Genomic DNA, 24,405 nt, shown 5'->3' on the forward strand with positions numbered 1-24,405 from the left:
TTAATAATGTTTTGACATCTCTAAAAACAATTCTCTTCTTTTATTGCCATATAATAATGGGTTAAGAACAATTCTCTTCATTTATTGCAATAATTAATGTATCATTTATAGCTAATTAACACATGAAATAATAAATGCATCTACCCCATTATTACATGGCAATAAATGAAGAGAATTGTTCTTAGTTAGGAAAAATGTCAATTAAAATGCAATAAAGATTTTGTCTTTATCAAAATGGATAAAGAAATTGATCTTATTTTTTCTTTCACAAAGAAATGATTATAATGGGACCAAACCAAAAAAAAAAAAAAAAAACACAAAACAAAAAGGCAATCTATTGATTGTTCATGAGAATTGAGAAATGAGACTGCAATGAGAGATTTGGGAGACCCCACGTGTGAAATCAACACAAATCAAATCATTCATGAGAATCACATTCTCAATCACAAGAATTATAGTAGTGCATATAGAAATACTAACAGTGGCACTGTGGAAATTAAGAGAAGCATGAAGGGCAAAAAGAGTGACCCTGTCATATTCTGTGTACTTACCACCTTTATTAGCTCTCCAACCCTGAAAAACTTTAAAATTTTGTTTTCTTTATGTTGCTTTTGTCTTCCACTTTCAAAGAGTTTTGACCGTTGCTTTTCTTTCTCAACGTCTCTCTCTCTCTCTTGCTCTCTCTCTCTTTGATCAAGCTCCGTCTTATTCCCGCTTGCCATACCCAGGTTTGCTTCTCCATTCTCATCCATTCTAAAAGCTTTATTTTTCCCATTTCTTGAAAAAAAAAAATTTAATTTGAAATCATTCCAAATGTACTTTTTTTTTTTAACTCTTAAATTTATTTGTTGTCTGAACCATGAAGTGAAGCTCTTTATCAATCTCAAATGTTCATTAATACTTGAACTGGACAGTCTGTGTTTAAGTGTTTTTGGAAAGGTTTCTTTTTGTGAGTTCTTTTACATTTTTTTTCTAAGAGGCTATTATCGTTAGAGAATGTTTAATTTTGAAATGGGTTTTTACTTAAAAAAAAAAAAAATAGATGGCCCAAATTTTCACCTTTTCAGAATTATGGTATAAAAATGATTATTATTATTATTTTTTAAATGGAATTATCTAGCTATATTTTAAAAAAAAAATTTTGACTAATCATATAATTTCATCGAAAATCTGTTGCCTGCATGTTAAAATTTTGATACCACCAGATTTTGATGAATATTTCTCTAATTTTTTAATTGGGTGTCTGCTTTTTCTGTTCATCTAACTTAAACTACTCATATTCCCCCTTTTTTTTTTTTTTTTAATTGACATTTTCTGGTCATTGTTGTTTCAATATCACTAGCTAGCTTTTGAAGTAGCTTCCCAAAACAACTAAAAAAAAAAAAAAAACTCTTGAAGTAGTATCTAGTCCTAAAAAGATCTCATTTTTAAATTGGTTTTTTTTTCTTTGATCATCATACTATTCTTAATTTTCAAAGATAATTTTCACTGAGAAAATTAATTGGGTTTTGTTTATTTATTTTTCCCTAGTGGCCTTTTATTGTAATTAAAATTTCCACCTTTTTTTTTCCAGCTCTGGTTTAGGAAGTTGTAGGTTCACCATGTGAACTCTGCTAATCGGTTTTCTTTTCTCTCTTTTTGTTTTCCCAATTCTTTTCTCTCTACTTTAAGCCTTTTTTCTTCTTCTGCTGTGTGTCTTTTTATGATTTGCAACTGGTTGTCATCATACTACCAATATTGACCATGTATTACTTTTTCTCAATTTCTTCTTTCTTTTGGAAGTATTCTTCTTTTCTCAATTATTTTACTTCTTTTTTATACAATAATGTTCGGGTTTTTTCTTTACAATATGCCTTTTCATCCTGTTTAATTTATAATATGCCTGTAATTTTAATCTTTTTAAGCATTTTTCTGTTCTCCCATCAGTTTTATTCTTTCAAATCAAACCAAAATTTAATAAACATAAAGCATATACATTGTTAAACAAATGTATTCGCAAATTAAGGCTCTTTTGCAAATGGCTTATGGGTCAAAAGTTGCGTGCTTTCTTTATTTTTTTTTTAATAAACAAATGTTCTCATTGATATAACTTATTAATGATTTAAAGCTTGAGTTTTTTGCGTTTGTGGAGAAGTTATACAGAAGTTTGAAAAGAATCTCCATTTCTTACTTCAGTTGTGCAACTTTAAAATGTTCTCTCCCCATCTCTATGACCTGATAATTAAGAAAAGCACCCAAGGTTTAAAAAAAATTGCTTTTGCATATAAAAATTTAATTTCTTAGCTTATTTGAGCTTCATTCTCAAGATATTTTTTCGCTGTTCTGATTCAGTTTCTTGCTCTCTACATTTTTGAAGTTATTAAACTTTGTTTGCATTAAAACAGCTGGGAAATCCTTATGAATCTGGTGAGAAATACAGAAGGATACCATTGTGATCTGCATTTTGATTCAGGCCTAAAGAATTCCTAGAGTGAAAGTGAAAAGGGAAGCAAAAGTGAGAGATGGGATGTTCCACATCAAAGCTGGATGATGAAGAAGCAGTTCAGCTTTGTAAAGATCGAAAGAGATTCATCAAACAGGCGGTTGAGCACAGAAGCCGATTTGCCTCTAGACACTTAGCCTATATCCAGTCCTTAAAAAGAGTTTCAGCTGCTCTTCGTGATTATATCGAAGGAGATGAGCCTCGTGAGTTCTTATTAGATTCATTCATAACCCCACCTTTCACACCTATAAAGAAAACTAGTCCTGGTTTTATCACAATTTCATCCAAGTCCTTATCCGGAACACCAATTCAGTCTCGGCCTAATTCACGTTTGAAAGTAAATTACCTAAGGTCAGGTGGGGAGCCAGCTGTGTTGGTTGAGGAGAGACCTCAATCACCAGAGACTGTCAGAGTTGAAACTTATTCTCCAATGCACCATTATGGGATTGATGGATTTTTCGCGTCACAATCCTCACCAATGAATCCTTCAATCTTCTCTTATTCCCCTAACAATAGACCCAATATTCCTCCAGCTTCACCTCAAACATCCCAATGGGATTTTTTTTGGAATCCATTTTCATCATTGGACTACTATGGCTACCCTACACGTAATAGTCTCGACCAGACAGTCATGGATGATGACATTAGAGGCCTAAGGCAGGTTCGAGAAGAAGAAGGGATTCCAGATTTAGAAGAGGAAACTGAGCTAGAAGAATCTGATAATAAAGTAAATGTGACAGAAGAAAGAGCTAAAGTTGATCGAAATTGCACTAGAGAAGAGGTTATTGTTGAAGATATTGATGAGGATGACGATGATGATGATGATGAGGATGAGGAGGAAGCAACAGATAGTGAAGATGAAACTGACCATGATGTGCAAGGCTTACAATCATCACATCGCACAAGCATAGAGGTAGCAAAAGCTCGAGCGGCAAGACAGGTTAGAACTAGTAATCAAGAAACGGCAGTAGATAATCAAGAAGCCAAGGAAGAAACACCGGGTTTTACTGTTTATGTTAACCGCAGGCCAACAAGTATGGCAGAAGTTGTTAAGGATCTTGAAACTCAATTCAATATAATTTGTGATTCAGCCACTGCCGTTTCAGCAATATTAGAGGCTAGCAGAGCTCAGTATTCGTCAACTTCCAATGAACTCTCAGGTTTGATATTGTTGCATGCCTTTCCGTTTATGCTTATCTTCTTCTTCTTTTTTCAATCAAATACTTGAACAAGTCTACAGTATTAAGTTGAGGGATCTATGAAATTGGAAAACGATGACTTTCCACACCCTCTAGAATGATTACCTACAGATTCTTTATAATGGAAATGAAAGTTCAGATGTGGTTGCCAGAATGAAATTTTAACAAAATGCATTTTTGATTTAGGCCAATTCAAATGGCTCTTCCTTGATAGGAGGCACTATTGTTTCTGAAAAATATAAATTTGACAGTTTGCTCAAGATCGTTAGATAGGGATGTGATGTAAAGGCAATATTTTAAAGGTAATTATTTTAAACTTGGATTAAATTATTTCTTCTTTGAAGGTGCTTCCTAGCTAGGACCCCATTGTCAGAATGACAGTCAAGCAATTAGGATGTTTGCATAATCATGCCATTGATTTATTGTATGGTGGCACACACTGGTGTTAACTTCAATTGATTGGAATCAAGACAATGTGGCATTGCATTCTCTTATAATGGTAAACAGTGAAAATTACATGTGTCAGTTAATAACTTCTAGACCTTTTGTAAATGTCATCTCATTCTACTAGTCATAACGACATTTGTGCGTATCAAAATTCACTTGGGATAGGTGTATTCTTTTAAATCTATGCTTTATGTTGGTCCTCCTGTATATCTGTTTAAATTTTCAGGATATCAATTTATTGTATTTTTGTTTTACAGCGATGAAAATGTTGAATCCGGTAGCTTTGTTTCGATCAGCTTCATCTCGCTCTTCCTCCTCAAGATTTTTAGCTAATTCTTCGGGCTCTAAAGATGAAGGTTATGAAAGCAATAGTGACTTCTCTGATGAAAACTCCATGTTTTCAGGTAGTCACCAATCAACATTGGACAGATTATATGCATGGGAAAAGAAACTCTATGATGAAGTCCGGGTATATATCTAAACTTCCACCACATATTTTAACAGTTCCTAAAATAATTTAGTATGCTTTTTTGACTCTGTTTATCAGAAGAGACATCAAAATGGAATAAAAAGCTAACTTTAACAAAACTTAATTTCAATTTGTAAAAATTGCTTTTTATATACAACCAGTGAGCACTGGCTATTTAACAATTAACAGTTCCTAACATAATTTCAGTATGCTTTTCTGACTCCATTTATCGAAAGAGACGTCAAACAACAACAACAACAACAACAAAGCCTTAGTTCCAAAATTTGGGGTCAGCTATGGATTCTCGACCTAGTTTACAAAGCTTCCCACTTTTGTGGGGCCTATGAGAAGTGATGGTAGGCAGCCTTAACCCTAATTGTTTTTGGAGAGGCTGATTTCCAGGCTTGAACCCGCAACTTTTCGCTTTTGGTGGAAGCACTTGCCATTGCACCAAGGCCCAACGAGACATCAAAATATAATAAAAATCTAACTTCAACAAAACTTTATTTCAATGTATAAAATTACTTTTAATATATAATACATTCAGTAAACAAATGATAATTTCCTCCTTTAGAAATTTCTACAACTGTGAATATGCCTGAAATTATTGAATGGAAAGCATGATTAAACTCCTTTTCATTAGTCAACAAAATATAATAAAAATCTAACTTCAACAAAACTTTATTTCAATGTATTAAATTACTTTAAATATATAATACATTCAGTAAACAAATGATAATTGCCTCCTTTATAAATTTCTACAACTATGAATATGCCTGAAATTTGTTGAATGGAAAGCATGATTAAACACCTTTTCATTGGTTTTTAGTAAATTCAAGTGATATCCCAATGGTAGTGACTGATGCTCTATCTTTCTATACTGAAAAAAAATTGTTAACATAAATCCAAAGAAGTAGTTGTTCTGGAATTCATGAATGAGACTAATCTTTCTCAATCTTGAGAAAAAAATATTAAATCAAATAACCTTCTTGGTAATTTGGAAAAGGGATGAAACCTCTAACTAATGAGAAGAATAAGTGGGTCATTTTTACTTAAATAGCATGCAAGTGCCACAAGCCAACAAGAAGAAAGCAGATGATGCCAAACTTGACCTGTAGAAATACATTCAAAATTCCTCTTCTATTTATGAATCTTTTCTAACTTTTTGTAGATTGCAGATATCACTTGCTTGTTTTTTAAAAATTAATTCATTGGTGAAACTGGTTGAACTTATAGCAATATTTTCATTAAAATATTCTCTCTGTTTTTATCTTTTTGAAGAAACATTGGCAAGTAAACACTATAAAGCTCATCAGGTTAATAATTATGTTCTTTGACTTTGAGTAATAATGGGAAACTGATCTTTTTGTTTGTTACCTTTGCAAACAGTCTGGAGAAAAGGTTCGAATTGCATATGAGAAGAAATGTAACCAACTTAGGAACCAAGATGTGAAAGGAGATGACCCCTCTGTAGTTGATAAAACAAGGGTATCCATTAGAGATCTGCATACCCAGATAAAGGTTTCGATACACTCAGTTGAAGCTGTTTCTAAGCGGATTGAAACTTTGAGGGATGAAGAACTGCAGCCTCAACTTTTTGAATTGGTACAAGGGTATGTCAGTGTCACTCACCATCACATTATAATTTTTGTGTGCCATATGAAATCATTTCTTCTATGCTAAGAACTGTTAAGGATCTTTGGCAGTTCCACTAATTGTTCCCTTGTGTTTCTTTTCCTGAAATTTTTATTATCATGAATGGAGCCATCAGAGAAAATGCCATCCACTATTACATCTAATGGTGATAAATAAAACTACTTTCATTTTATGAAGTTCTAAACCTAATTTCATATATAATCAGTCTGTGATGGCTCCCCATTTTCTATCAAATGCCCTTACACGTTTGGTAATGTGTGAAATCAAATGACAAGAAAAATAAAGTGATGCCTTCGACATCCATTGGGCTTCCACATTCTGCATGCCATTTACTTTGAATATACGATCCTTGTTTGTGACACCCTGTGTATATTTAGAAATGCAACATGTATTCTGCTCACATATGATACAATGTATAGCCATGTTTATCATTGAAGAGCTACATAATTTTCAACTCTTAAATTTTTTATGAGTATTTTGCTGGCTCTATGACTCCTTTCTTACGCATGTTGAAATTTGTTTTTTATTTTGCTTCCCCGAGCTGAATTTGTACTTGAATCTCAATTGTGCTATTTTTTACCCCTTGCTTGCTATTGGATACAATGACATTCAATAAACTCCTTCCAGTCCTTTCAGTTTGAAACTAGGAGGTATTTAATATAAACTATGAATCCAACATGTTTAATTTTTCATATTGACATTTCCAACATAAAAATTGTCCTATTTTAGCTCAAATTTAGGAATATTACTGGAGAGGAATTTTTCATTTTTAATTGTATTTTTTGCTGACTTAGGCAGCTAATGATGAACTGCAGGTTAGCGAGTATGTGGAAAGTAATGGCAGAGTGTCATCAGTCACAGAAGCGGACATTAGATGAAGCCAAGCTGTTACTAGCTGGTACACCTTCAAAAAAACACTCTTCCATGTCAGTAACAACGGAGCCACAGCACCTTGCCCGTTCAGCTATCAATCTTGAGTCAGAACTCAGAAATTGGCGAAACTGTTTTGAACAATGGATCACTTCTCAACGATCCTATGTAAATGCACTAACTGGCTGGCTCCTCAGGTGTGTCCGGTCCGATCCTGACACCTCAAGGGCACCATTCTCTCCTCGTCGATCCAGTGTATGCCTTCCAATATTTGGACCATGCATCCAATGGTCAAATTTTCTTGATAACATCCATGAAACAAAAGTGCTAGATGGACTAGATTTTTTTGCAGCAGGGATGGGGTCTCTCTATGCTCAACAGTTAAGAGAAGATTCTCGTCGTACACCAATTGGATCAAAGAGATTCGGAGCTGGGTTATCTGAGGATTCTGGGGGGAACATGGAAATGGTAGAGGTTGGTCAAGTAGATGTGGTAATGAATGCAGAGAAAATGGCTGAAGTTGCAATAAAGGTACTTTGTGCTGGAATGTCAGTTGCTATGAGCTCACTGACAGAATTTGCTTCTTGTTCTGCTGAAGGGTATGCTGAACTTGTTCAGCAATGGGAGAAAAAAACCAAGTTGCCGCACAGTTCGAGCGGTGCTCATATGTAATTTATGGTTTTTTTTTTTTTTTTTCCCCTGTTCTTTTAGGTACTGACCAATATCAATCAAGTTTTTACTTGTATAGAGTAATTGGCATCCCCCATGTCTCTAATTTATTTTAGTCCATGTAGTTTCTTGACGAACAAGGAAAAGAGGAAATAGATAATCTAAAACTAGAAGACTATTTTGTATTTGGGATTGGGAAGAGTTGTAAAATGTAAATTCCAGAAAATTTTCAATTCTTTTATCATCCTTTTTTTTTTCAACTAATCAAAAGGGACTGATTAATAATTATCATCCTCCTTGTCAATTATTATACTTTCTCTAAATGTCAATGTATATTACATGGCCTGGTTGGTTGATTGGTTTTCATACACTGCAAGGATGCAATTTTATTGATGGCTTCACATTGATCATTGATCAATGGCAAAAGCCAATGATTTTTTAAATTTAATATCCCGAATCCACGAACCAAATTGACAAAGGCAAACATAGACACACAAAGTTATCATCACCCTCATCAAAAAAAAAAAAAAAAGTTATCATCACCAATGTGAAACTGTACTCTTCTCTCAAGTTATTGTCATTAATCATTATTCACTTCATCCGTACTTCAAAACACCAATAATCACACACAAGAATAGCAACAACAAAAGTTAAGAACTTTTTAGAGATATAGCCCACTAAAATTTGATTTCGTGAAATACATGGTAAGAAGCCAATTCCTCAAACCTTGTTTTCGAGGAAACAAAACCAAACAAAAAGAAAAAAAAAAAAAGAGTTAAATCAGAGAAACCCAATTCAGAGCAAAAGGAAAAGAACCCAGAAATATAAATAAATTTAATAAGAGTTTTACCTGTCATGAAAAGTCGAGTACTACAAGAAAAAAGCCTTCTTTTTTTCCCTGGGTATGGACTATGGATTTATGGGTTTCCCAAAATGACAATTGGGTCAGTCTCTCTCTCTAGGCTCGGTTTGGAGGAGGAAACAATGGTCTGGGTTGGGCTGGTTTTTTATTTATGAACTGTCTGTTCGGTTCATTCAGAAAAAAAATAAAAAATAAAAATTTTTATTGTTGTTAATGTGCAAGTGGGTAATGTTGCATTGGACATGACAGAAGACCAAGAAGAATTTTTAAGACACGTGTTGTGTTCATGCAATCTCCAATTCACAATCTCCAATGCACACGAGCACTAAACTTAAGTCAAACCTTGAGTAAATTAACTTAATTGATATTTTCTTGTTATGCCAAAAGTTTGGGATTTAACCTTCATCTTTGTATAGTGATTAATGTCCAATAAAATTTATCTTCATGGAAAATTTAAGATTTAGCGTGCCTTATGGCTCAATCACCAACAATAATAATTGTAAACAAAAAACATTTGGGACTGTTTGGTCTTTTTATTTTTTTTTTAACAATATAGAAATTCTATTTTGACATAATTTAAATGTATATGTATGTGAAATTTCCTCTTAGAGACTTAAACTCTGACCCTTATCCCTACACCCTACAAGTACTTATACTTGTGGAGTCACCATTGTATTATATTTTTTCAATTTTGTGTTTTTTATAAACTGTTTTCTTGGTGTTTTGAGAAATTGTTCTTAAAACAAATTCTAAGTGTTTTTTCACCCCAAAATTTTTTTTGACACTTATTTTCTATTTATATTTTTGTTTAAAAATAACTTCAATGACAAAAAATAAAAATAAAACACACACACAATCATCACCACAACAACACACTACATAAAGCCCGATCTAAACACATTTGAGAGAGAGCTACGCAAAATCTTCAAAACTAGCAACAATAAAGGTCACAAAATCATGGTGAAACTTGAAAGCCGTTTATCACACATATGGTTGAGATTTTGTTGTGACCCACTGCAACCAATTTTCCTAGCCACCATGACCAGAGAGAGAGAGAGAGAGGTAATAAAAGTGCAAAATATTACAAAAATGCAACCCAAAACGAAAACTATTTTTAAAATGGGGTGCCAAACAATCTCTTAGAATTTAGTAACATTTTCAAAAAACTTTAAAGTTACATGACCATCCACCTATGTTGAAGGTTTCAAGATTAAACTTTTTGGTATATGGGTGCAACATGAGTTCAGGAACTTTAAAACTTAAATAATAATAAATAAAACCTACCCCACCAAAATTGGTTGTGTTGGTTCTAAATTTAGACATTTGGTTAAGTGCTATGTTTAAAAATATTGGTTGAATTATTAATTAAGTTCTTCGATCATTGGGTAAAGTTTAATTTGATGCCTCATTTGAACAACTGATAATAGTGAATTGATTAAATATTAAGTAACTAAATTGACAAAATTAATAATCAAGATAACAAATTAAAATTCATTGAGTAATTAGAGAACAAATTAATATTTTAACCAAAATTGATCAACTAACTTGCATTAATTATCTAAGCTTTCCCAAACAAAGAGTGGATTTGGCAAGAATCAAAATGGTGTTAGAATATAATATTTAGTAACTTCAATATGGTGTAAATGTGTATACTCTTACATATAAATATGGCATAAAGTAGTTATATATCTATATACACACACTATAAATGTACATAACTAAATTTATTACATTTGTATTAACATATATAATATTAGGTGAGTCTTCTACCTTATGCACATAAGTATTGGATATGATTGAGATTGACATGTGACAATTTTAAGATACGTGTTGTACTTGTTTCACCTCTATTACTTAAAAGTACCGGATGAAAACCAAAGCCTATAATAAACACTACATGTTAATATCAAATTTATGTATTAATTTAAAAGACGTGAATTGATGAGTCTTCCTTTGAAACAATCTAACGCAACTTGATTTGAATTCTTGTTTAGTAACATGACCATTGAATGGAAAGTACCACTTAAGATTGTGATTGACTAGAGGGTATCTATTCTAAAATTGTGGTAGAGATGCTAGGTTGTTCCGATCCTTTTTGGTTGTGGTTGATTACAAAACATTGTCGAGCATATATAATCCTCAAACTTGGATTAAACATTGTTTCAGAAAGACAAATTAGTGTGCACATGCCCTGACAAAAAGAAGAAGCACTAAAGGCTACATTGGTTTGATGAAAAATATTTTCTAGAATTTTTTTCCAAATGTTTAGTTATATTATTGAAAATGCTCAAGAAAAAAAAAATTCAAGTATTTGGTTTTGTATGCCTAAAAATACTAAGGAAGGAAAAAACATTTTCTACTACTTGCCTACTTTTTTTCTCAAAAAGGAGAAGTTTAAATAAAATATTTAACAAACTTACCTTTTTTTTTGGTTGTTGAAAATAAGCTACATTTTATCCTTTTCATCCTACATTTAATATTCAAATTACTAAAAAAATTATATATTTTTGATGAACACTATACAAATAAGCTACCGAAAACATATACTTAATTTAGTTTAAATGAAAAAAAAAAATTAAAACTAAATATAGCTATAAACTTCTACTATTAAGCAACAAAATTCAACAATTTGATAATATGTTTATTGTATTTTTAGGAAATATATGTAAAAAAAATATATTGTGGTAGTTGTCTAAACTTTTCATAGCATTACTAGCCTTGTTACACGCATTTTGCGCGAGAGATGAGACTTTTTTTTTGGTTTAGTGTCATAATTTTCCTTTTATTTTTTAATTTTTGGATAAGTTTGTTTTGAAAACATAGATTAGTAGAAGAGTGTCCTATTGTGTAGGCATTTTAAGTGGAGTTAGAAATATATTTTTGCTGGATTGTCTTCAAGTTTTTTATCCTGTTAAACATAAGATTTAAGAGTACTTTTAAACCACGTAAAAATCCAGTTTAAAGAGGGACCCCTCTTATAATAGTATAGATAGATACATTTAGTTTTGTTCTTAAACCATTTATTAGCTATATGCCATGTAATAATAATATTCCAAAGAATGAGTTAAAAATGATTAAAAAGTAATTGGAGACTTTTGGAAGATAGGATCGAGCACAATGGATTTTAGTTATAATTTACTACATTTTTGGTAGGCTGAGAAAATTAAAATATTTTTTCATTCGGACTGGTGTTTGATGGGGCTGCTGAAGTTTTTGGACACATTGCATGATACAACGTAAATACTCTCAGACACGACACGTGTAGTTTGAAACCACAAAGCTTGTTCTATATGATTAATCATAGTCATTCATGTCAATGCCTCCCTATTCTTATAGTCCTATTCATACGCATCTCTTTTCCCACTTTGTTTTTGTTTTTGTTTTTGTCTTTTCTTTTTTTGCCCATAAAAGACCAACCAAAACCCCAAACACACATGTAACTGAAACATAGCAAAAACCTTACCTGGAACTAGCACTTTTTTCTCTTTATAACAAACCAAACCTTAATGGTCCTTGTTCTCTTTATTTTTGATTCAAATACTACCTGAGACTCACTCATATACTCTCACCCCCAATAAATATCATTTTATTTAGAGACCCAATTGCCAAGTACTCTCTCTGTCTCTGTCTCTGTCTCTGTCTCTCTCTAGAACTGAAAGGAATCTAGGGTTTGCAACAGTGAATCTTCTTCCACGTTAGTTTTCTGGTAAGAGAATCTTCCACCATTTGCTCTACCCATGTTTGTAAAGCAGCTAGGGTTTTAAAGTTTAAACCTTTTTTTTTTCATTTCTTTTCTGTTTGTTCTGATAATATATATGTCTGGGGTTGGTTTTTGAGTTTTGACCCTCTTTTTGTGCTTATTCATGCTTGAATTTTAATGGGGTTTTCCCTGTTTCTATGTGCTTGAAATTTGTTTCTTCAAGTTTGTGTGAAAATTGGAATTTTTGTATTAAGAGGGGGGGGGGGGGTTCTCTCGATGATGATTTGGTGCGTGCGTGCGTGCGGCTTTGATTAGGTATTTTGTTTGGTTGGTGAGAGAAGCTGAGGAGATTAAAAGAAAGTTTTGAATTTGATGTTATATTAGAAAATGGAAGAACTTGTATTGAATAGATTGAATAAAGTGTTTATTTTTAAAGGGAATCTTTTATTAAATTTTTGTTTTTTGCTACCAAACATTGGGGTTGAAGCTTATTTGTTCTGTTAGAAGAGGAAAGCTTGTGTATTTAGCTGGTGTGAATATACCTTAGACTGACTAGGTTAGACTTTTTCGGTTTTCACTTGCACACAAATTTCTCCAAGTTTGGCTGATATTGGGATTGGCAATATTTTAGTGTTATATTGGTCACTACCCCTTCCAACATTCAAATAACATATTCTGGTATTTATTGAGTTTATTAAAATCAGTATTTTGTTGATTTCAATGTAAAGGAGAAAAAGTATGTTTCATGTACTTATAGTATGTTATGCTGATTTTATCTTGCAATATACTCTGTTTTTACTTGGGCAATTTCCTCCCTTAGTTTAATTTAAACAAATGGTGGTTGTTTGAGTGCTTTTCAGCAGACCATGTGAGATTTCTTGATACTAATAGGAGAGAAAAGGAGCATATTAATCTTGTAGTAGAATGGCGACAGAGAGTCCAATTAGAATGTCAGAAACTAGTGGAAAATGGCCCACCCATAAGGAGGCTGTGACATTTGCGGCATCATCTGCTAGTATGGCAGCAGAGGAGTTGGGATTGCTTCTCAAGGGCCGTGGGTTTCAAGTCAGTGGCAGGGATGCTGTCCCTAATCGAAGTGGAAGTGCACCCCCAAGCATGGAAGGTTCATTTTTGTCCCAGCAGACCCACAACTTGAATGCAAGCTTGGAAAGTCTGAACAATGCTTTTAAGAACTTTGAGTCTGAGGAACAAATGCGTTCTGATCCAGCTTATGTAGCTTTTTACCGTGCCAATATCAACCAGAATCCCCGGCTTCCTTTGCCCCTTACCTCATCAGAGAATCGCCGTCTGGTACGCCATATTGGTAGTTTTGGAAATAACTGGATGTCGGCTTCTGTGGATGATAGTGGCAATGGCTCCTTGCGTATGTCTCACGGACCCCTTTCTACTCACAAGGAAGAGTCTGAAGATGATCAGTCACCTCAAAAGCCTTATGACGATCGGGTAGATGGGACAAGTGGGTTTTGGGCTGGGCAGGATGTGGCTTCATTAGCGGGCCAACACAAGAATGTGGTTGATTTAATACAGGTAAATATGTGTAGTTCAGCATTTTGTTATCTCTTAACTATTCTTAATGTTCTTGGATTTGTTTTCTAAGTTTATTGTCTTTGATGGAAAGTCAAAATTAGCCCCCCCCCCCTCTTGTGATGAAATATACATGTTGAAACTGGAAAACTTTGATTTTTTTTTTTTTTTTTCGGTGGGTGTAAAACTCTAGAGTCATGCCTATGAGCTCTAGCTCAAATGACACCTACTCCCATTGCAAGAGAAATGTGGAGGGTAAGGTGTTCAAGACCAACTAGGTGCATGTGCATATTACCAATGGAAAAAACTCAGGAGTTACTTATCAAAAAAAAAAAAAAAAACTCAGGAGTTGTTTTGAAGTAATAAGGATTTGCTTCTTGTCCCCATTAAAATTGCTTTATTTTGAATTTGTAATCTTCTAATTTGCAGGAAGATTTTCCCCGCACTCCATCACCTGTATATAGTCAGTCTAACTTGTTAAGTCAAGGAGTAGTGGATGAAGCAGTTGACCACGATGCCCTTATTGGCACATCAAATGGCGTTTCATCTACTCTTGGTTCAGATGATAGAAGGATATCATCAGATTCTGATCCTTTAGCTGCGCCTACTTCAAGCTCATCATCTCATGCTCGTACAGGAAGAGTGGATGTTAATGATTCAGATGTTACCGCTATGGAATTTCAAATGAAGTCTCTTAATATATCTAACCTTCCAAATTCAGAAAATCAAAAAAATCAAGAACAACGGCAGTATAGCAGCCAGAATAACTTGTTGCAACACCAGTTACACCAACAACAAAGCAATTTATCTCAAGCTCCATCTGCCAAGTCTCGAGTGATATCTCAAGGTGTAAACTGTACATACATTGGTGCAGATCAAGTTCTCCATAATTCTAGCAAGTTTGCAGCGGACGTACAGCCCGTGCTTCAGTCATCTGGGTTCACACCTCCACTCTATGCTACCGCAGCAGCCTACATGGCTTCAACAAACCCTTTTTATCCTAATCTCCAGGCCCCAGGCTTATATTCCCCACAGTTTGTAGGTGGATATGCTTTGAATCCTGCAGCTGTTCCTCCATATATTGCTGGATACCCTCCCAATGGTGCTGTACCTGTTGTTGTTGATGGAACTGCTGGTCCAAGCTATACTGCTCAAACATCTGGGGTTTCAACTGGGGGAAACATTGCCCATGGAGCTGATATGCAACATTTAAGCAAGTTATTTGGACAATTTGGTTTTCCACTACAAAGTTCTTTTGGTGATCCTATATACATGCAATACCATCAACATCCTTATGGAGAGGCATATAGTGGTATTACTGGTCAGCTCGATCCATTGGCATCTAGAGGTGGTGTTAATATTGGGAACCAGGCGAGTGTTCTTGATTCACAAAGGGGATCCAACAATGCTGGTTATTTGGAGGACCACAAATTCGGTCATCAGATAAATGGAGGGCCAAGTCATTTTAACCCAGGAAGAGGGGGGATGATGAGTCCTAGCTATTATGGAAGCCCTTCAAACATGGGTTTTGTGATGCAGTACCCGAACTCACCACTTGCTAGTCCAGTTTTACCAGGATCTCCTGTAGGTGGGACCAGTATTCCGGGGGGCAGAAATGAAATGAGATTTGCTCCGGGCTCTGGTAGAAATGCTGGTGTATATCCTGGATGGCAAGGTCAAAGGGGCTTTGAGAGTTTTGGTGACCCCAAAATATATAATTTTCTGGAAGAGTTAAAATCAGGCAAAGGCCGAAGATTTGAGCTATCTGATATTGTAGGTCATATTGTTGAATTCAGGCAAGTTATATTCTGTTTTCAATTTTCTTTTTATATATGGCATTTTATTTCTTGGTGTTGAAAAGTAAGTCATCATGAATTTCCAATTCCAGTGCTGATCAACATGGGAGTCGATTTATTCAGCAGAAGTTGGAAAATTGTACTGGAGAAGAGAAGGCATCTGTATTTAAAGAAGTTCTTCCACATGCTTCCAAGCTAATGACTGATGTATTTGGTAACTACGTTATTCAGAAGGTATATTTTTAATATGTAAATTATTTTCCCCTAGTTCATTTGTGATGTACTTGTTCTTTTAGTGTTGCTACTTCCTCTTTACTTGGTTTTTCTTCACAGTTTTTTGAGTATGGAAGCCCTGAGCAGAGAAAGGAACTTGCTAATCAACTCACAGGTCAAGTGTTGCCTTTAAGTATGCAGATGTATGGCTGTCGTGTAATCCAAAAGGTATGCCTGGTTTTTGTATACGTTTATGTAGCCATGTACTGTAGTAAATATATATATATATATATATGTATATATTAAGTGAATCTTTGTGTCTTATTCAACTTAATGCTGTATGTGTGCCGTGACCCCTTGCGTTCTGCACAAATCATTAGTACTTGTGCAGTGATGATACTTGAAGAAGTCTATTAAGTGGACACATTATATCTTAACTATTGTTTTGTATTTCTTCTGTTTTATGTACACATTTATTTGCTGTTTGTTTAATAACAAGCATTCTTAATTAATCTCAGTTTAGTTGGGACTAATGCATGGTTGAATTGAGTTTAATGAAAAAAATTCTCTTTTTATATTTACAAACTTTATTTCTTTTCACAGAACGTAAGAAACTATTGTTGGATATCAGTGGTTTTTATTGCAGCTGGATATGGATTATTCATACTTTAGCATTGTCAACTTGGAGGTGTTTTATGAAGTTATTTTTTGCCATAAGACTCAATTTGAACCGTCTTTGCTTCCATTAATGTTAAGTCTTTTTCCCAACTTGTTTTTCGTATACAGAAAATTTTGGGTGTCAGAGTTCCATAATTAGTGACTTCCAATGGTTTTGGATTGTGATTGCAACCTAATCTGAGTAAGAATATCATGGAGAGAATTGCGGACATAAAAGTATTGGAATTAGAGAGAACCATCTAGGTATATTAATGAATTGACTAGCAGCCTATATCCCTTTGTTGAATTGTTTCTGATTTTGGTACTAATTTTGTCGTAATTATAAGTTGTGTTGTGGGTGTCTTTAGATCGGTTATCAAAAACATTTGGTGCTCAATTATTAAGAGCCTTGTAGCTCAACTGGTTGGCACCTCTTAGTGTTTCCAACAAAGACATTCAAATTTCAAATCCCCCCTCTTCCAACTATCGGATTATTCAAAAAGATGTTTGGTGCTCAGTTAGTATGTTTCTGTTGAATTTGATAATAGACAATAGAGCTTAATATTCTGCCAAAGCCTTTACAGAATGTGGGATATTGAACATGTGTAGATAGGTAGAACATCGGTAATTTTCACGTAATTTTGTAATGGGTCAATTGCCTAACTGATTTACATCTGATAGCCAACAGCCAGTGGCCAATTCTTGCCAACTATGGGCTTGTCCACCGGTAACCTCTTCCAGCAGTTTAACTAGTCAGTCACAAGTCACTTCAATTAAAAACCCTTAGATGTCTGAGGTCAGTCTTCATCAATATTTGTCATAGTGGCAAATGACGTGAAAATTGAGAATGAAGCTTGATTTGTATGAGTTTAAAAATGGTTTTATCCTGGATAGGTCAAAGTTGAAATAAAAGAAGATGATATGGAGGAGGTGGACAAACTAGAAGATGCTATGTAATAGCCAATAGGGAACATCCTGAAAGCTGGAATACTGATGAAATACCAAAAGGAGGTCAAGATGAATGAGCATGTTTTAGATGCACATGTTGCACATGCTTCATTAACTTTATATCCTCCTACCTTTTTAGTTTTTCATACACTTTTTTCACATTGTATTTTAATAGTCACATGTTCCATGTAATTACCATATATTTTTGTCATTTAGTTGATGTGTGCCATTCTCATGATCACCATCTCTGATTTTTCCTTTTCTTCTTTTGATACATATGTATTAAATGCAAAGGCATTCACATTTTAGTAAGGGGAGGCTGCAATTTCAACCATCCAAATAGTTTGGAGTTAAAGAATAGATGGTTTTTCAAAGAGACTTTCCTGTAGCTTCAGATCAACAATAGATTCTTTTGCTTAAACTTTTCATGTTATGTTTTTTTATTTATGTTATTTATGGTCCTCTTTTGATATCATAGCAATGGGGATCACTTCTAGGTGTGATGTGTATCAATCTACTTTGTGAATAGCATTCATATTATGATGCTATGAAAAGGTTACAAAGTCACTTTGCTTGGTGTTAGGACTTAGGAGGTTCAAGGGGGAATGCGATATCTACATAGAGCGTCTGTTCGTGTGTACTGTGTATTTTGCTTGCATGCATGCATGCACATACAATTAATGGAATTTATTCTTGAATATCTGTGGCACGCATGATTCTCTCTACTAGTGGTAGTGCTTTGTTTATTTCTATGAATTTCCACAAAAAGATTGAAAAAAACGAAGAAAAAGTGCCAGTTTGAAACCTCAGGCTTAGATCAAACGTATAGGTCCCACTTGAAAGCAGTGAACCGAGCATACATAATGTAATTGGCTTCCTGCCAGTGTCTGAAAATTCTTTCCTCCTTTCAATGCTAAAGAAGTAACAACTTTGATTCTATGCAATTGCAGGCACTTGAGGTTATTGAGCCTGAACAGAAAGCACAGCTTGTCCGAGAGCTGGATGGACATGTTATGAGATGTGTTCGTGATCAAAACGGGAATCATGTAATACAAAAGTGCATTGAGAGTGTTCCAACAGAGAAAATTGGGTTTATAATATCTGCTTTTCGTGGTCAAGTTGCAACGCTTTCTACGCATCCTTATGGTTGCCGTGTCATACAGGTAATTCTAATCTTGAGCGGCCCTTCTTGCTTTGGTTGTCTGTGTAACACTAAGAAGCTGTTGTTTTTTTTTTTTTGTGTAGAGAGTTTTAGAGCATTGTACAAATGAGCTGCAGTGTCAGTTTATAGTGGATGAGATTTTGGAGTCTGTTTGTACTCTTGCTCAAGACCAGTATGGCAATTATGTCACCCAGGTTGGTTTCTTGTTGTTTGGGCTGACACTTGTAAAGTTTCTCCTTTCTCTCACTCTTTGTTTCTCTTTCTCTCTCTCCTCTTATCATCAATTAATCCACTTTTGATATATATGCTTGAGGGAGACAATATAGTGTTTAGTTATCATAGTCATGCAATAGAAGAAAATATATAATTCGAATTCATATTCACTTCTAGGTCGCTTTTAAAAAGTATGGGTTCTTGATCTTTTGGAACTTACTCTATAGGTCTATATCATCCCTTTTGTTTTGGAACTCTTCGAATGAAAATAGAAAGGAAAAAATAATGTGATCATTCAACCGTAGCTAACAAAGAGGAAAAGAACTTGTTAGATTTCTAGTCATGGTCACACTTTCAAAGAATCAAATAAACTTCAGACGTGGTGCCATTATAATGTTTTTCATTAAAAACAGAAATACAATTATATTTTTATTAGTTAATTCATGGATGGATATATGAATGTTTACATGCATGCATGATGATCAAACAGCACATTTTTTCTCACATCTTAATAGAGAGAGCTAGAACATTTAGTAGCATCTTCGCTGATTGAGGCTAACAAGGAAATTTAAAATTACAAAACAGCAGTAATGCTTGATATTGAGGCCAAAAATATTATATTCGTGAAGTAGAAAATAGGTGATTCCTATGAATTTGGAAAATAAAACATATTGGCAATTTGAATTGGAATAGTTAAGTAGATATTCCTGTAGCTATTTTACTTATGCAAGGACCCTTTTTAGTGCAATTGTTGAGATGCTTATATTGGTTCAGGTATTCCTTATGTTATAGGTGTATGTAATGAAAAATGCTTCTTGCCATTTGACTTTCTGGGATGTACTTTACTCTTTAAATTGTGTGCCTAAAATTCTTTTATCCCTTATCTTGTATATTTCCTGTGTCATTTGTTGGATGGTAATGCAATGGTTTTATTGATTTACATCAGCATGTACTGGAGAGGGGAAAGCCTCATGAAAGAAGCCAGATTATACGCAAGTTGTCAGGACATATTGTACAACTGAGCCAGCATAAATTTGCATCAAACGTTATTGAGAAATGTTTGGAGTATGGTGGCCCCACTGAACGAGAACTATTAATTGGGGAGATTTTTGGGCATAATGAAGGAACTGATAATTTATTGGTAAGTTAAAACATAGGTTTATATTTGGTTATGATTAATTTGAATACTCATTTCCTTCACCCCAAAAAAAAAAAAAAACATGGAAGCAGTTCTCCTGGGTTTTTAATAGATGAAAATGTTCTGTAAGTGTTTGGAATAATTCTTAGTTTATTAGATTAAAATATGTACTTGTAGTTGCTATTGATTGTTATTTGAAGGTGCATGATTCTTATGCATTATATATATATATATATATTGGGGGGTGGGGGTGGGGACCATGTGCTGTGGCCATATTAGAAAATCTAGAGTTGATGGCTGGGTGACATTCTACTCTGAGTTATATCCCAATGATTCAAGGCAACAATTACTCATTTATAGTTCTTGTTAACCATATGGTAAAATGCTTTTTGTTTGTTTGTTTTTGGTGTTTGTTTCAAAAAGGAAATAGGTGTGGTACTATGGTTGTAAGACATACTTAGGGTGCTTCTGCAACTATGTTTTTACCCTCAAAAACATATGTAACTGACCAAAAAATAAGGGTTTTTACCTACTTATAACTTAGCATTGAAATGGAACAAGTTTGGTACATTCTTGGTTTCGGAGATGCTTTCCTCCTTAAAGACATCGAGGTAGGAAACAAACTGATACTTGTTTCCAAAAGCGCAATTGACATTTAAATACTGTTTTGTACTCTTCATAAAACATTTTGTATTCTGAGCTTGATAGAGACAGAAACTCTAAATCTTTAGGCTATGTCTTCAATGGTATTTCAATTCAAGTTAAGAAGTTTTCATTATTCAATGGTTACCGTTCATTTAACTGCATGAAAAGTATACATTTTTGTTATTTTTTTCAGTAATTAATTTACTAACTGAACTTAGAGGCCATATTAATGCAGACATAGATGCTTGATTCTTCCCCCCTTATATCCCCTGAAGTTAATTTGTAATTATGTTGTTTGTATTTTATTTATTTTTTGTTTTCTTATGTTGAATTAATTTACCCTAATTGATCCCAGATCTAAAGGTAAGTCCTCTTAGACCAATTATGTTTTGGCGCCAAAATTTAGTTTACTAATGTCTCTCTGTATATGTCAAATAATACATAAAGTCCTACGCATGGTAGTAAATGAAGCATGTACATGTACATGGAAAAAACCTGTGTGCATGTTGGACACGGATGCACCTGGGACATGGCTGCATGCGTGTTCATGGAGTGTTGGGGAAAAAAATTAATTAATTAATTATTTTATTTTGGACACGGTGAAGACGCGATTGCAACACGATTTGATGGCTTATTTCACCCTCAACGGTCACTTTTGAAAACTCTCGTTCCCTCTATTTCACTCAATCTGCATTCATTGGTGCTCAGAACAGTCAGGTCGGTGCTCATTTAAGCTCATTGATGGTCTATTTATTTATTTTAACAGTAATAAAGAGTCTACCACCAATATATGCATGATGATTAGAAGGCTTTGTATTGTGATGTCTCCTGCTGTAGTGAGCCATTAGAGCAGATGTTAGGAACACAGATGTGCGGTATATAAGTATAATTGTTGTAATCTCATAGTAATCCTTGCAATTAAGAAGAGTTAAGTTTGTTAGTTACAAGTGGATGGAATTGGATTGAGTGAGTTAGAGCTCAAGCACATGTAACACATTAATCACATGGTTATTTCATGAGTGCACATGCTAAATTAGTAAGCCAATAAGAGTGTGTGGCCAATGGCATTAGAGCTTGAGTTGTATAAATAATTGCATTTAAGATGTAAACCTTATTGCCTTTGTGCATCTTCCTCTCTAGTCTCTCTCTTGGAGGGTGGCTACCTCACATTAAGTCAATTTCCATTTAATTGTCATTCATTTCCTTTAGGAACCAATGGGTTTCTAACAGCCAATGCTGAGATCAATTTTGAAATTGGATTAGTGGCATTGGGGATCCATTGCAGGTGAGAATGAGGTTTTATGGGAAAAGAAGAAGAAATGGGGACCGTGTTTTTAAATTAAGGCGGAAGGAAGAGTTTTTTTTTTTTTTTTTCCCTCCATTTTTCCTATGAATTTGAAGTATGCGAGCAATGCCATTCAGACCAAAAACTCCTTAACCCTTCAGCCTACATTTCAAACTTTTTGGTGAGAATGAAACAAAATCACCATGGTTGCAGTCAACAACTTTGAGGGGTGAAGAGAGAGAGAAGGTGGGGGCTGGAACAAGTTTAAATGGAATAGTAAAGTTGATCACTCCGTTGCTAGCTGTAAGCAATGCCTTATTCCGTGTGCCACATACATGCGTAGTTTTTACACAATTATAGAGGAAAAGAAGGGGAAAAAGGGAACTTCAAAATCCCTAATTTTAAAATCATTACCAACCTAAAATAAACATAAAATATGCTTAAAAATATAAAATATTTATTTATTTATTTATACACATTAATTAATTAATTAATTGTTGTGTTGCTGCTGTGCCATGTCCTAGTTTGTCATGAATTCCCATGTCACCGTGTGTTGTGTTGTGTCATCTCCGTGCTTCTTACATGATAATGTTGCCTCTCCTTGTCATTGCTGTAATTCTTTGTTGCATAATCCATAATGGTTGACATTTTGTTATGTATACTGTATTATTGGACTACTTTGCATTTAATATGATACTGTGCAATATGAAGAATGTATTCTGCTTGCTCAATTTACTATATTTGACTTCTTTCTTGTAGACAATGATGAAGGACCAATTTGCAAATTATGTGGTCCAGAAGATTCTTGAAATATGTTCTGATAATCAGCGGGCTGTATTGCTTGCTCGCGTAAGAGTTCATGCTCACGCTTTGAAGAAATACACTTACGGGAAACACATTGTTGCTCGATTTGAACAGCTATTTGGAGAAGGTACATAATTTTAGATTTTTATTCACATTGCATGTACCCAAATGATGCTGTGCAATTTTTTTGTTTCATATTAGGCACCAGAGTGCTTTTTAGATCATAAAAGAGTTCTTTAGTTGGCATTCTTTATTCTATCCAGCTTGAAATTACGTAGTGCCATTTTATTGACTTGCTTTTCCATACAGTTCTTCTATTGAAGGATCATTTAATATAACTAAAATGGCATCTCTGGTTGAGTTCTGGAGATTTATTTATTTATTGTTTAAAGAAGAAAACTTCAATGGGCTTCATCTTTTGGTGGTGGTGGGAAGGTCCTTTGATAAACAATCCCATGTATTTGTGTAAAACCACTGGGAAAAAAGCTTTGATTGTGACCTCTTTCGTTTTATCACCTTTATTGTCAATTTTTTATTTTAATCAGTACACCTTAGTTGTCATTTAAGCTCTATCAAGTTGTTTCCCCCCTCAAAAATCAGCTTTATTGTTTTTCATTTTGTCAAAATCTCTCATTTCCACTTTGGTTAGGACAAAGCTTCTGAAACACTAGGCACAGGTCTAGATCACCTTTTTGTCTGAATTTTATCTCACATTGCGTTTTGTTCGTCTTCTCACACAGAAAATCCAGTAGCTGGATCGTGATGCCAGAACTAGGGATTCATCAAGGTCTCTTGTTGGTGTGCTGCTGCTATGGCACGTCAATCTGACCTAAGACAGGTTTATGCTTCTCAAGAAAGCCGTCCTGTGGTTGCTCTTATGCAATATGGTAACTTTCACCTTAGGAAAGCTTCAACTAGTTCAGCCAATTAGTAAAAATGGGGGGGTTGTAAAGTGATTGAATATATGTATATTTTTCAGACAGTATGTTCCTGTATTATGGTAGGGTAATTATTGGTTTAGATTGCAATCCAAGGGTAATTATTTGGAAGGAAACCCTTCCTTGGGTGTAATTTTATTATTTACTGGATTTTCTTTGCTGTGTGTGGTTTTCAAGGTAAATTACTATGTAGTTTGTTTTCACATTTTACAAGAATAACTACAGAAATGGTAACTCAGGATTTTCTATTGTGAATGGTGTCCAGTTTCATCTTTCCATTCAGCCTAGGTGGCATGCTATTCTGAATCTCAAGAATAATGCTATGGTACAATGCTAAATGGCAAGTTTTTATCGGTTTTCATATGAGCCCATGACTGAAATTATTTATTTATCTACCATTAACTTGTTACCTAGACATCGATGTGAAAATGTTATCTAGACCACGATGTGAAAATGTTATGCCCGTACCTTTATTTGAATCTTAATTATGGCAGAGGGGGATTTTTAACTCGCATTAAAAGCAATTCACACATATTCAATATCTTTAATGTCCCACTTATTGGTGACAAGTTAGCATTACCAACAGCTCGGTCCTAGGAATTCTTCTTGCAATGAATAAAATATATGTCTGGGATTTTATTGATGTGGGTATATGGTAAAGTCGGCATATTTCATGTTTGGTATGCCATGTTTTGTGGTTCTAATCC

The 24,405-nt window shown here is 34.2% G+C and overlaps 2 protein-coding genes across 6 annotated transcripts; both read left to right on the forward strand.

Moving 5' to 3' along the window:
* The first annotated feature begins 610 nt into the window (after positions 1-610).
* LOC115968641 (nitrate regulatory gene2 protein-like) lies at positions 611-8,019 on the forward strand. Of its 3 annotated transcripts, none has more exons than XM_031088084.1 (5): positions 611-728; positions 2,357-3,642; positions 4,386-4,597; positions 5,987-6,210; positions 7,069-8,019. In XM_031088084.1, the coding sequence occupies exons 2-5, from the start codon at positions 2,502-2,504 to the stop codon at positions 7,793-7,795; spliced, it is 2,304 nt and encodes a 767-aa protein (XP_030943944.1). In that variant the 5' UTR covers positions 611-728; positions 2,357-2,501; the 3' UTR covers positions 7,796-8,019. The 3 variants fall into 3 exon arrangements, with proteins under 3 accessions (XP_030943944.1, XP_030943943.1, XP_030943945.1); XM_031088083.1 differs by having other exon boundaries at positions 2,385-3,642; XM_031088085.1 differs by lacking the exon at positions 611-728 and adding an exon at positions 1,310-2,239 and having other exon boundaries at positions 2,385-3,642.
* Positions 8,020-12,040: 4,021 nt separating this feature from the next.
* LOC115968642 (pumilio homolog 6, chloroplastic-like) lies at positions 12,041-23,950 on the forward strand. 3 transcript variants are annotated; one of them, XR_004086782.1, is made up of 10 exons: positions 12,041-12,360; positions 13,215-13,902; positions 14,329-15,695; positions 15,788-15,929; positions 16,029-16,136; positions 18,464-18,676; positions 18,759-18,869; positions 19,835-20,029; positions 21,277-21,388; positions 22,716-22,801. XR_004086782.1 is itself a non-coding variant. In XM_031088086.1 (10 exons), exons 2-10 carry the CDS (start codon positions 13,279-13,281, stop codon positions 23,521-23,523), a joined length of 2,955 nt encoding a protein of 984 aa, XP_030943946.1. In that variant the 5' UTR covers positions 12,043-12,360; positions 13,215-13,278; the 3' UTR covers positions 23,524-23,950. The 3 variants fall into 3 exon arrangements, 2 of the variants coding, with proteins under 2 accessions (XP_030943946.1, XP_030943947.1); XM_031088086.1 differs by lacking the exon at positions 21,277-21,388 and adding an exon at positions 23,501-23,950 and having other exon boundaries at positions 12,043-12,360; positions 22,716-22,887; XM_031088087.1 differs by lacking the exon at positions 21,277-21,388 and adding an exon at positions 23,501-23,950 and having other exon boundaries at positions 12,043-12,360; positions 13,218-13,902; positions 22,716-22,887.
* Positions 23,951-24,405: the final 455 nt, after the last annotated feature.

The sequence above is a fragment of the Quercus lobata genome, chromosome 11, assembly GCF_001633185.2.
Source record: "Quercus lobata isolate SW786 chromosome 11, ValleyOak3.0 Primary Assembly, whole genome shotgun sequence".
Taxonomy (NCBI): domain Eukaryota; kingdom Viridiplantae; phylum Streptophyta; class Magnoliopsida; order Fagales; family Fagaceae; genus Quercus; species Quercus lobata.